This window comes from Camelus dromedarius, chromosome 14 (genome assembly GCF_036321535.1).
Source record: "Camelus dromedarius isolate mCamDro1 chromosome 14, mCamDro1.pat, whole genome shotgun sequence".
Lineage (NCBI taxonomy): Eukaryota > Metazoa > Chordata > Mammalia > Artiodactyla > Camelidae > Camelus > Camelus dromedarius.
In genome coordinates, this window is record NC_087449.1 from 54,613,906 (window position 1) to 54,627,809 (window position 13,904).

At 36.9% G+C, this 13,904-nt stretch overlaps 1 protein-coding gene across 7 annotated transcripts; it reads left to right on the forward strand.

Moving 5' to 3' along the window:
- The first annotated feature begins 402 nt into the window (after window positions 1–402).
- Window positions 403–12,502, forward strand: SRSF10 (serine and arginine rich splicing factor 10). 7 transcript variants are annotated; one of them, XM_031464344.2, is made up of 7 exons: window positions 406–599; window positions 2,060–2,164; window positions 5,785–5,888; window positions 7,182–7,344; window positions 7,582–7,635; window positions 7,769–7,870; window positions 11,201–12,502. In XM_031464344.2, exons 1-7 carry the CDS (start codon window positions 535–537, stop codon window positions 11,259–11,261), a joined length of 654 nt encoding a protein of 217 aa, XP_031320204.1. In that variant the 5' UTR covers window positions 406–534; the 3' UTR covers window positions 11,262–12,502. The 7 variants fall into 7 exon arrangements, with proteins under 7 accessions (XP_031320203.1, XP_031320207.1, XP_031320202.1 ...); XM_031464343.2 differs by lacking the exon at window positions 11,201–12,502 and having other exon boundaries at window positions 403–599; window positions 7,585–7,635; window positions 7,769–9,855; XM_031464347.2 differs by lacking the exon at window positions 7,769–7,870 and having other exon boundaries at window positions 405–599; window positions 7,585–7,635.
- Window positions 12,503–13,904: the final 1,402 nt, after the last annotated feature.

The following is a 13,904-nucleotide window of genomic DNA, read 5'->3' on the forward strand; positions in this document are numbered from 1 at the left end:
CCCACTCCTAACAGGTGTGTAATAGGAGAAGCTGTAAATTCTTCTCTTGCGAGTCAGTGATCAAATAAAAGCTAGGGCATAACGTGGATCAGACAGGAAAAACTACGCCAGCTTGTAACAAATATACAGTTTGGCGTACAGGTTAAAACATCTGTTTCCTGGCATGGTGGGGAGTGAGGGGGAAAGTTGTGCAAGGCAGAAAAGGGCGGGAAAATAAGGCACTAAAGAAAGAAAGAGCGGGCTAGGGGCAGAAAAGGAGGCAGCGCAGAAGCCAATGAATGAGACCGAGACTGCAGCACGTACTCCAGCCACCCGCATGCGCAGGCGTTCGCCGGGTGATCTCGCGGGAAAGAACCGTTGCAGGTCCCGGCGTTGGCCCAGGTGGGGGTGGGGGGAGGCGGGAGTAAAGTCTCGCGAGAAGAAGCAGTTGCTGTAGCGGAGCCTTCTGGCTGTGTGTGTCTGAGGAGCTGCCGCCGGAGCCGCCGAAGGTTCGCTGAGCCCGTTAGTGTCCCTGCTGAGACTCACGCCGCCGTCATGTCCCGGTACCTGCGCCCCCCCAACACGTCTCTGTTCGTGAGGAACGTAGCCGACGACACCAGGTATGTACAAGGGGAAGCACTCTGGGCCTACGCAGGGAGGCCGCAGGCGCTGGGAGAGGACCCGGGCGGCGGCGCGCTGGGCCTGGGCCGGGGGAGGGGAAGGGGTGAAGATGGCGGGTCCCGCACCGGCTTTCGGGCCCAAACTAGGCCGCGCCGCCGGCTCAACCGCCGCGTGGGTGCGAGGGCGGCGCCGCTGGTCTTCGCGGGCCGCGGCGGGGAGCGCGGGCCGCGTGGCGGGGTTTCCGTCCCCTCCCCCTCCTCAGTTCGGGGGGCCCTTCCTTGCCGCTTCCTCTCCGCCGTCCAGCCTCCGCCTCCGCGGAACGTCTGCTCCCCATTGACTTGAAGTTCACGTTCTTTGGGGTGCACGCCCCCTCGGCCCAGAAATCTTTTTTTATCTTAGTTAAAAAATTACTTTGCAGTAAAATAACGGGATCGGGGGTGGGGAGTGTGGCGAAGCATTTGCTACCCTTTTTTTGTTCTATTTGTGATTTTTTTTTTTAACGTTGGAGATGTTTAGAGAAAGGGAATTTTGAGATCAGAGAAATAAAATTCTCCCAGTTAAACGGTACGGGTTAGTTCTTGCCATTTCCCAGAAATACTGATCACCCTTTGAAAAGGGAGCTTTAGGAAGCCTCTACGGTTAGGAAATTGATGGCTAAATTGGATTAATCCAGGCCGCGCCTTTGTTCTCAGAAATTCCCTTAATTGCTTGGAGTTGTCGCAGAATATTTTGGAAAAGATCTTATCACAAGATGAGACTTTATTTTTTCACAAATAATCACTCTAAACCAAGAAAAAAATCCAAAAATTTTGGTAGCCTTGTGTGATTTATATTTTTCTTCCTAACTTTAAGTGAGAAAGTAAGCAATAGTAATTACTCTAGCATCTAGGAAACTTTCCCCTTTATGTCATTTTGACATTTATTAAGGAGTTTTATATATTTGTGACTTTCATTTTTCAAACCGTATCTACCTACTAGTAAGTGTGTAAGTCTGTCGCTAAAATTTGGGGGTAAAAATATAAGTGCTTGGTATTTTTCAGAATAATAGAGTTGCTTTGATACTGTAAAAAAAAATTAGCAATACTTATATACAATTTAATGCTACTATACCTTTTACAAAACATGAAGGCTGTGGATAAGAACAATAGAGAGAAGTTGTAATCAGGTTTCCTTAAACGTTTGCCTGTTGTTAATGTAAAATAGTAATAGATTTTATTATAAACTACGTTTTTGTCTTCCAAAATCTTGGATTCTAGCTTTCTTTTTCAAAAAGGCATGTTGTGGTGTATTCTTACAGTTGGCTCTTGATGTTGAAATTTAGAAAGCTTGTCTTTCAGCTCACACAGGGACATAGCAGTCCCTTTCATTAATTGAGATATTAAGAAAGAAATCTATTTCTTACAAAGAAACTTTTAAGAGAGTGAACATAAAAATTTGGGGTTTTTTTATGATGTTTTAGGTCTGAAGATTTGCGACGCGAATTCGGTCGTTATGGTCCTATAGTTGATGTGTATGTTCCACTTGATTTCTACACTCGCCGTCCAAGAGGATTTGCATATGTTCAATATCCTTTCTTCAGATGGCTGATTAGTGAGGGGTGTTGAAGTTTGAGATTCAAGTTTATGTAAGAGGTAACATCTAAAAAGTAGTTGTTTTTTTTTGTCCTGTAATGTCTTATCTCTTCAAAAAATTTTTAATTAATTCTGACTCACACATTACTCTATTTCTTAAAGTTAATCCAAAAATAGTAAAATATTTAAATTCCCATTCATTGCTGCTGAAACTCAAATCAGTGATTATAATATATGATTTAAATTTGAATACACTCTGGTTGCTACCACCTTTAATGTAACTCAGATTAAAAGTTAATATGTTCTTGTGCTTAGCAATTAAAGCTTGGTATTCTTGTTTGTTAATTTGAATCACTTGATCAAAAACAAATTGTATAACAATGAGGTAAGCTTCTTTATATTGTCCCCTAATTTGCTGTCCTCTGTTGTTACCTCAGAGAATGTAAAGCTGTACAGTTATGGCGACCCCAAAGAGAAAGCATGAAAGAACCTTTAGAGTAGAGTTCAACACTTAAGGCAAGTAGACAAGCCAAAGACCTCTTAAGGATCAGGCTTGAAGAGAAGGGAGAGTTTGGGAAAAGAAAATATAAAGAAAAGCTGGAAGAAGGACAAGCCTAATGGGAGACAAAGCCTCGCTTTATCTACAAAAGGGGGAAAAGGTTGTTTTTCAAAGTTAAAGATAAAGCCATCTGTCATATTTGGCCAAGCATCTCATGACAAGTCCTTCTGACAAGCACTTAAAGAGTTAAAGGTCAAGATGAAGTTGAATGATGGCCAAGATTAAAGGAGTCATACCTGATGTATCCTACAGAATAACTATTTTCCTTTTTTCTTTTTTCTTTTTTCTTTTTTTTTAATGTTTTGTAAGCAGTTAATTTTCAAAATTATTCTGGTTTGGTCTAGTGACAAAACCTGTAACTTGATTTATGTGGGCCTTTGATGTTGTGATGTGGTCTTGTATAAATGCACTCTCTCCTAGCTTGTCAAGTTAAAGTGTACCAGGATGTAATCTTGTTAAGCTTAAACCCTGCATATTTCTGTTTTGGACCAGGTGGTCAGATGCCATAGGGTAGTAGCAGTGCTTTTTGGAATAGCATGAGGTTCTGGGGTCAAGCTGACCTCACAGAGCCGTGCTTAAAGGAGAGACAGGTGCCTGCACTGGGGAACTACTTAGAGACAGCTCTGGTGGTCTTACAAGGTCAGACCCACTAGAGACACTATCTGTTTATAGATTTTAAAGTGACTGCTAGGGGCACACACATACTCCTCATTTCTGAAACTTAGCTCTGTGAAGTCTGCTGGCCTTGACTACTTTAGCACATATGATCAGTTGGCCCAGAATGGGTTGCAGAAGACCTTTATCCTTGGTATAGGTACCTAATCAAGATCTAAGGGAAGGAAATTGTTCCCTGTCCCAGAGTTTCAAGTGACGTTACTTCCTTCAGAGAGATCATCTCCCTGTGACAGCAAAGGTTTGAGCTGTGGACTTCAGGCTAGAAAAAAATTCTTAATTGCTTAAATTCAGTGGATGTCTTGAAACTTAGCAGAGTCCTAGTGAGACTTAAGGGAAATGCCAAATCAGCTACTCCTTCAGGGTCTGTGATCAAGGACAGTTGTGGGAATTGGTTGCAAAGCTTTGTTACATAGAGGATAAGAGCTATATCTGGCTTGGTTTAAAAAAAGAAAAAGTAGCAGTGCATTCTGGCTTACAATGTGGACCTGATTTTGCCTGATTAGGGGGTAGCCTGGGAACCAGGATCCACAGTTTGACTCAAGAGTATGTGATATTCAATACAGAAAAGAGTTATTATCCAAAGGAATCTAAGGGCGAATTATATATATATAGAAATTGTTTTTACACAAAGTCTTCTGTGGTCTTAATATAATTAAAAAGAAACAGGTATCAGGATTTTGCAAAGACCCTGAGTACAACTTTCTTCGTAACTGGCATCAGAATGATGTTTAGCTGCCCCTGCTGTGGTTCCCTCTTCTACCTGACCCCATTCCCAGCTAGCCTTCTCTTAGAACCTTGCCATGGTTCATCCAGCCCAGGATTCTGTTTTTGAGGGTAGCCCCAGAGGAATATTTGCTCTCATTAATAACTTATACTTCTTGATCTAAATCCTTTAGGAAGTTATTCTCTCTCAAAGTAACAAATGAAGTAGTATACCCACTAAGTGAACTTGTTCTTTTTAATTATTTTAGAGCCCAACTTCATTAACCTTGAGGGGTGTTCAGTTAACAGTAATTCTAGGTTCTAAACTCCCCATCAACATTTGTCTTTTCATGATGAAAGCCTCATGATTTAGGACTTGAGAAAACCTCTCCTTCCCTATACACAATAGCCTCAGAAGAGAGAGCTGGGACCCTGCTGTGGTTCTTAAGTCCTTCCAGAACCAAAAAAAAAAAGGAGGGGGTGGGAAATCTAGTGCGGCAGACCTTTTAGTCTCTGGAATAAAAAGAATATTAGTATCACTCTGGAAGGGAGTGTATTGCTTCAGGAGTGTGTTTTTTGTTTTGTTTTGTTTTGTTTTTTAATCAGCACTCAGGATGTGCACTCTTCTCTCAAATTTGAGAAATAGAAATGGACAAATTAGAATAGTGAATTTTAGTACTGAAAGAAAATCCAGACCTAACCTAGCTCCCCTTCAAAAGCTTTTATATCAAACTGCTCTGAATATGTGCTTGGCTTCCATTAGAGTGGTGGTTTTAGGAAAGGAGCTAAATTTGGCCAGAATAACTTTGTAAAGCTTACATTGAGAGGGGAGGGCAAGGCAGCTTAGCCTCTCAGATCTAAAACAGGTACTAGCAGTTCCTGCTTTGGACTTACATTATCTTGAAATTTTCAAGTTGAGACCAGTCCCAAGCACACTTTGCAGGAAGCTGTATGTTTAGTGTCACGTTAGGGCTTTCCAATCCAGGAATATTTGGAAATGGTCTTATTTCTTGACAGCATGCTTTTATAGTCTGTGCATGGATGTAATGTGCTTTTGGTATAGTTATGTCTTAAGTATTGCTTGATTCTGTCTTGATACGTACAAGTGGCTAGCGTGCCAGTCTTCCCAGTGCTGTAAGGAAGACAACTACGTGAAATGATCGTGTTAGATCTGTCTGAGAAAAATAGCAAGATTAATTTGAGGTTAATGTTTTCATCTCTTGTAAGGTAAGGTATATTCCGCTTGCTTACACAAGAACTATTGGCATTTTCTTTTTTTCATTTGAAACAAAATATGAAAAAGTTTTGGTTTTATTTTAAGAAATTTTTATTTCTGCATACAAAATAGAATTGGCAATTGTTTTTCTTTTGTTTTGTAAAATTCTTAAAACTCAGGAAAATCTTTTGATGGGATTACTTGGTAGTTCAGCTATAACAGACCTTACTTGAATAATAACTTTATAATATATATTCACGTGTTTTTTCAAACTTAATGCCTAGGAAACCACAAGTGCTTTAATACTGTAAAGTGTTTATAGCTGAATCAACCAACTAGTAAGTGGGATCTGGTTGATTTTCTGGAATAATATTGAGAGATTGTCAATTGTTCCAGACTTACCAACTGAACTTTCATTATCAAAGTTTGCAAAACTTCCCAAGCCCCTTAACATTTAGCACATTTGAGGATGTTCGTGATGCCGAAGATGCTTTACATAATTTGGACAGAAAATGGATTTGTGGACGCCAAATTGAAATACAGTTTGCACAGGGGGATCGGAAGAGTAAGTACCCTTATACCTAATTATGTGTAATACATCGTTTTTAGACATTGTTTTGAGAGTGCCTCTTGAAAGTATTTGTGTAATTTGTCTATCTGCTCAAAATCCCAAAAGATAGTTTTTGAGAAGATAGAGTATCTTGAGTACTTTGCAGTTTCAAGGTAGATGTAAAGATTGAGAACAACTGCAGTATGCTTGCACTCTTTAAGAAAGTAGATCAATGCTATCAGTTGTGGCATGTATAATACTGAGGGTGGAATCAAAAGGAATAAAATTTGGAAGGTTTTGATTCTCTTGAGCCATTTTCCTTCTTAAAGATCTTCAAGGTATCATTATGGGTAATTGTGTGGGTGCATGGCTGTAGAAATGAACAGATAGAATTAGACTGGGAAGGACTTAAGATTAAACCTAGAATAGTTTTTATGTTAGACTTTGGTTTTTATTACTTAGCAGGCATACACCAGATATTAACTGCATGCTGATGACACAGAAATACAGACTTTGGAATCAGAGGGACCTGAGTTTGAATTCTGGCTCAACCATTATGTTACCTTGAGCAAGATACTAAAAGAGAGAGATGAAAGTAGCTGCTGGAGAGAGGAGGAGCCCTTAGGTAGACCCAATCTATCGGTGATTCTCTAGTTCTTCGGTTGAGTGATGGATTCCTGGGTAGTCACTCCTATTTATACATACTTACACACATACTTAAAGTATCTACTTCATAGGGTTGAATGAGATAATGTAAGAATTGAGGACTGTCCATTCAGTCCTATAGTGTGAGTGTGTCTAAGGCATTCAATAAATGTTGTCTTGCGCTTTTCTTTGTCGTGGTTTCTCAGAAATGTATAACTATATTGTTGTATTTTGACACTACACATCGTTCATAGGCCACCGATAAGTATTTTGTCATTGTTAACTGTGTTCCTAATGAATGGAAACCATGACAGGATAATTCCAAATTAGTGTGTGGTTCAGAAGTCATTCATACTTTAATTTGAAATTTAAAAATTACTTTCATGTTATATTTTCCTAATGTAAAGTAGTTGGCACATTTTTGGACAACAAGCTAGATGGCAAGAGGTACTTGAAACAAAATAGTTGTGGAGATACTTGAGAGTACCATTTTTAACATAAAACAGTCTTCTGATAACTTTTCCAAGATTAATATTCACAATTAACCTTGACACAGATTTAGGGGTATAAGAGAAGAGGATGCAGGAATTTTTCCTGTACTTTGAAGGCTTAAATACTGAGTTTTTAATGTTTGTAAATATTTCTTTTCTATGTATTTTATAGCTCCAAATCAGATGAAAGCCAAGGAAGGGAGGAATGTGTACAGTTCTTCACGGTATGATGATTATGACAGATACAGACGTTCTAGAAGCCGAAGTTATGAAAGGAGGAGATCAAGAAGTCGGTCCTTTGATTACAGCTATAGAAGATCTTATAGTCCTAGAAAGTAAGTGTGATGTGTGTAGCACAGTGCTGTCAGAAAAGATCTATGTTTGTTAGCCTTTGTGTGTGTGTGTATGTGTGTGTGTGTGTACTTTTAATTATGTACATTGTATGATTTGAGACTAAAATATTTTAGTGCTTCATTTTAAAAGTTTTATGGTTCACTTTTTTAATTAGATACTTTAAAAGACTTTGTAAATAGACATGTGTCACTGTTTGCTTTTTCTGATATACTTTTTAGCAGTAGACCGACTGGAAGACCACGGCGTAGCAGAAGCCATTCCGACAATGATAGGTAAATAACTTTGCTTTGAAAAAGACTTGTACATTTTTCAATTTCAGAGTGAACTTTTGCTCTAAAAATAACAAATTTGATTAATATAGAATCTAATTTTTACTCTAATTGTATCTCTCCTCTGTTTTGAAAGATTCAAACACCGAAATCGATCTTTTTCAAGATCTAAATCCAATTCAAGATCACGGTCCAAGTCCCAGCCCAAGAAAGAAATGAAGGCTAAATCACGTTCTAGGTCTGCATCTCACACCAAAACTAGAGGCACCTCTAAAACAGATTCCAAAACACATTATAAGTCTGGCTCAAGATATGAAAAGGAATCAAGGAAAAAAGAACCACCTAGATCCAAATCTCAGTCAAGATCACAGTCTAGGTCTAGGTCAAAATCTAGATCAAGGTCTTGGACTAGTCCTAAGTCCAGTGGCCACTGATAGTATAAACCATGATATTTTTAGGCATGTATCATTCATTTACTCATAGTTTGGTTTACTTAAATTATCAGGAATACAATGTTGCAATGATGCTTAAAAATACACTTGTCAGTTTTCCCTGTACCAGGCAATGGTTATAATTAAAATGATATGCTGTTGAGAAGCCACTCTTAAGAGTCCAGTTTGTTTAATGTTATGGGCAGCTACCAATTTGTGGTGTCTCTGTATATTTTTGTAAAGATTCTCATTTTTTTATGCTTGAAGTATTGGTGAAAAGATGTTGGTTGACCATAATTTGCAACATTGTCTTATTAAAAATAAACTTTCATATCCATATTTGGTAGAACTGTTAACCTAGAAATGTAGCTTGCTAATAAGATAGACTGATACAAAAGTGAAGTTGTAGCCACAGTACAACACTGACCGACCAGACACATTTAGGTTCAGGGTGGACCTTTTATTTATCTTGTCAAGATGTCTAGGCCCGTGACAGTAATTTATGGCACAGTGTGGAATAGTTCTTCTGTTAACCTCACTGTCTTGGGGAATGATGCCAACTAGGTTAAGTAGCATTTTCAGGGAGGTTGAGTTTTTGACTGAAACATGGAGCCTTCGCTGCTTTTTTCTCGTTTCTGTGAAGATTTGGAACATACAAACGTTGGAAAAACTCACCTTAAAATTTGGGCAGGTTATGATGGCAGAAGTAATTTTAAGGGGAAAAGAATGCTCTTATGTAGTTCCTCTAAACTTTAAGGAGCATTGTTGACCATAATCCTTAGTTTTCTTACTGCTGTTAAAAGCAAGTAAATTGTCTCAAAGTAGGATTTGTTTGTGTGTATGCATAGAGTAAAAAGACTGAATTTTGATGCTTATAGCACTTACATGCGTGCATTGGTATCAAAATTTACCCATCTCTTTATGAAGAAGGCTTGTCCACACCTCAGTTTATTTAATGTGAGGCAAGTTGAAAGACAACAAACACTCCCATTCTAAGTGATTCTGTGGTGCCATGAAATTTAAAATAATTTGGAAAAAAATTAATTTTAAGAAAGTCTCACATCTCTTGAGTTTTTGATTATCAGTGTAGTACCTGGTAGTACCTGATGAAGATAAAAAAATAACACCCTAACAATTTATAATTTCTAGCATTTCTCTGAGAGATCAGTTTGGGGGCAATAAAAGTGACTTGACGTGTCCAGTCTCATTTCAGAATAAAAGCTAGCATCTTTAAAATTTTTAGATTGCTTGCTTACAGGTATAAGTAAGAGATGTTGTGAGGAAACGATTCCTTTTTAGAGGATTACTTTTTTCAATTTTGGTTTTAGTAATCTAGGCCTTGCCTGTAAAGAACAAAAGATGGTTTTTAAATACTGTTTGTGGAATGTGTTTAAAGGATTGACTCTAGAACCTTTGTATATTTGATAGTATTTCTAACTTTCTTTTCTTTACTGTTTGCAGTTAATGTTCATGTTCTGCTATGCAATCATTTATATGCACGTTTCTTTAATTTTTTTAGATTTTCCTGGATGTATAGTTTAAACAACAAAAAGTCTATTTAAAACTGTAGCAGTAGTTTGCAGTTCTAGCAAAGAGGAAAGTTGTGGGGTTAAACTTTGTATTTTCTTTCTTATAGAAGCTTCTAAAAAGGTATTTTTATATGTTCTTTTTAACAAATATTGTGTACAACCTTTAAAACATCGATGTTTGGATCAAAACAAGACCCAGCTTATTTTCTGCTTGCTGTAAATTAAGCAAACATGCTATAATAAAAACAAAATGAAGGAAATAATGATTAACTGGAATTATTATAGTTTTGGATGAGATTCTAAAATAATAATGGAAACAGTCCTTTGTAGACTTAGTAATATTTTTACTCAGTGTTGCACTAGGCACAACTTTTACTTTGGAAGTGATAGAACTTGCCAGAAAGATACATCTTTTACATAGTACTTAAAAATTCCTTATGTAATGTCAAAGTTGTTTCATGATGGCTTATTAAGCCCCTTGGGTTAAATAACTTAGAGGTTATTGATAGTGTTAAGATACACATTAAAGTGAAATTTGAGTCAGCTGATTGTAAGTTTATATTTTCATTATTGGATGGACCAATAATGCTGCTCTTCCCTATCCTAAACAAGATGGATTGGGCCTTATGTTTGTGGCATGTTTTAAAGTATTTTTGCATTGAATGTTGGTGAGCAGTTAGTATTAAGTGATAGTCACTTTGGGGAACTGGTTTAGGTGTTTTGTGGTTGAGTCCTAGCTACTTTATAATGACAAGTATAGCTAATATTTATTGAGTATTTGTGATGTGCCAGACACTTCTAAAACCTTTATGTGTTAACTCATTTGCTCGTTACAAGACCCTCTGAGAAAGATACTTTTATTTCCTCCATGTCACAGATAATAAGGAAATTGAGACACAGAAAAAACTGTAAAAGGCAGATCCACAATTTGAGCCCAGGCCTGATCCTTAAGATGGTTTTTTTAAATGAGCTATAATTACAGTAGATTGAGGAAATAGCCTATTGAAATTGTTCACATTCTCTGTATAGAATTAAGGCCTGATGTTTTCACTGTTTTTACTTGTCACTTATTTTTAGACTCAGATTATTTTCTTGAGAACCTTATATATTGTTTCTCAAGTGATGTACTGACATAGCTTCAGAGGGACTGTTCATAGTTGAACCTATGATAGTTGGGATCCTGCTGTTACTTGATGAGGATCCTTACACAGGGCTTTAATTTGGGGTTACATAGTTAAGTTCTACAATTACTCAGTTTCTACTGTGTCTGGCACTGTGCTCAATATTAGAGTAGGACATACCGAGACTCAAGCGAGGGCTGACACTTCACCTCTCTTTTTACTTAAGATCTCTCTGCACTTTTTTTTTTTTGAAGCCAAGTAAGCAAGAAGAAAAATGACAGATAATGCTTCAGTGAGAAAGGAAAGGTGCTACATAGAGTATGAGCTGTTAAGTTACAACCCAGGGAAAAGACCTGGGAACTTTTATACTATTCTCTTGAAATTTTGGCCCTGTAAGCTGCTACATCCAGTTCAACTAACAAAATCCTGTATACCACAGAGAAGAATAAAGAAAACCAAACTGACAAACATCCTTCTTTTATTTAAGACCAAACTGCAGCTGGAATACCCAGTACAGTTCTGCTTACTACACTTCAAGAAAGATCTGAGAAAGCGGAAAAAGAACCAAAGAAGGGCAGTTCAAGCGACCAAAGGGTGGGTGGAAGGTGCTGCAGTATGAATACTGTACGAATATTTTGACTCTGGTCTGAAAAGATAAAAGAATGTTATCGAAACTACATGGAATAATTGAAGTCCCTTCAAGTTTGAAAGTAAGCATTTTAGGACAAATAAAAGGAAATTCAACTTTGTACTTGTGGAAACTAATCCCTAAGTCTGCATAGGTTTATATTGATTTATGGGTAACAGGTCCATGTTAAATTATTGGAAACTAGGATGTCTGAATATCAAGGAAGACAGCCATAGTCTCTTACAGTGCCTCTATTGGTCTGTCTCAAGCTGAATTGGGTGAGAAAAGGTATGGTCCAATATAAAGTTTTTCTTAAACTCAGTTGTGTTTTTGCTATTGGCAAATCTTGCCTTTGTTCGTTCCAGTGCCAGTGTTTTCTGCTTAATGGTTTGCTTTGTTGGCATCTGAGTTTATTTACTTGTATGCCACATGCAGTTTACACCTTCCTTAAACACTCTCCCCTGTAAATTCCAATTATAATACTTCACATCCAGCTAAGAGGGTCCATCTCTTCTCACCTCTTTCCTAGTTAGTATATTCAGCAAACATTTACTGAGCCCTTACTGTGGGCAAAAATTGTACTGGGTAATTGGGGAGAAAAACAGATAAAATTCATTTATTCAATAAATGTCTACTGAGCACAATCTAGTGAATCAATACAGTATGGCCTCCTTGTTTTGTTTGAGGTGTATTATTCATAACAATACTTTACACCATTTTATCCTGTGTAATTATAAAACCCAATATACTATCAAAGATAAGTAATTTTGTGGTTATTTGCCATTTAAAAGTATTTCAGTATTTGTTTGCATCCCATTAATACAAATAATGAAAAAAATGATGTTAATCTGTAATAAATGATTTATTGTGCAGTGACTGTAATATACTAGAGTTATATTAAATTGTTAACTGCCTCCTCAAACACATTAGGAGATAATCCCAAAAATAAGTATTTAACTTTGCATCAGATATAAAGGAGACTCTGGGTGCTATAATTAGATTACTTTGAGGCAGACAGAGAGCTGTTATCCCAACTGATTTAGTTTGTTCTGTAATTGAGAAAATGTTCACCAAATTATACTTTTTAGTGATTTACATGTACATTTTATAGGGGACATGTTCTGTGTATAGTGAATAAATAACTTTTATAGTATCACAAAATGTTTTGGATTCCTTAGTTCCTTATTAGGATATGAAGTTTACCTGTACATTGATTTCATCACTTGCATATTTTTTTGTCCTATTTCTACCACACTTAAGACTTTGTGTAAAGTTACCTAAAAATATGGAAGTGGTTAAGCCTTTGATAAAGATTTTGAAAATACAGCAGAATACACCTAAGGGAGAAATGAAGGTATTTTTACCTGTTTTATTTTTTTAATTTTCAAACTGGCCCAAGATCACACAGCAAGTAAGTAGCAGATACTAGATTAGTGTCCGTGGTTTTTCATTTGGTTCATCTTTGCTTCTGTTCTGCCTTTTTTTTATTTTAATCAAATGGGGAATTTTTTTATAACTTAATAGAATTAATATAAGGGAATCTAGAGTTCATTTGGAAGATTTAATAGATTTATAAAAATTTAATTACAAAGTTTTGTTTGTAACTTTACTGGATGAAAAGGAGAGGTTAAATGTAATACAGTATCTCACAGCTGTTGTGACTCAGGCACTTTTCTAGCCTGGCTTTCCAATTTTTAGTCTCACTGCATTGCATTTTGATCATATTCCTGTTTACAAAGTCCTGAGATACTCTAAAGTGGGGAGGCTGTGACCTGAGACAGCACAGTGCTAGCTCAGGAATAATCTTAAGTGTTCAATTAGGAGGTCTATCAGAGCTTCTAGGAGTCCCAGGCATAAACTGTTCTCATTGATAAATGAAGTAAACAACCTGTTTATCTTCAACTACTGACACCTATAAGACATAGCTAGCTCCTATGGAAAAGGCTGCTTTTCTTGTTTTTTTTTTCCTTTGCCCCCTCCAACAGTGTTGGTTATGTTCATTGCATTGTTTATATGTATTCCTAACAGTTGTTTCACCCATATATTAAAGGTGGGATTTTTTTATTTACAGTAAAAAGCAAGGCATGTAAATTCATTTTATTGATAACTGACAGAGTAGTTTGTAAAGTAAAAGGACTTTGGTTGGTTTTTTGGTTTTTGTAGATCACATCTCTTTGAATGCTAGTTTTTTTGGGGTTTTTTTTTTTTTTTTTTTTTTTTAGGTTTAGCTCTGCCTTACAGATTTGTGACTGGGTAGGCTTTCCATAATTGTATAAGAGGTTTGAGATGTACTCTGTCCCAGTTGTTCTACAAAGTAATTGCCTATGAGAATACAATTAAACACTAGAAAACTTACCAGGAGTTTTTTTCCACCTTGTGCTTTCTTTTGGGATGAAGAGAACTTAAGTGTAAGGATAGGTTATGGACTCAAGATTCCATCATACTATATATACTGCCATCAAAAAGATATGACATTTAAATTAAAACACTAAGTTCACACTTCCTACAGGATAAGTGAGTTCTAACAACTTTTTCATTCTTAACGAAGATGTGGGAATTCTGT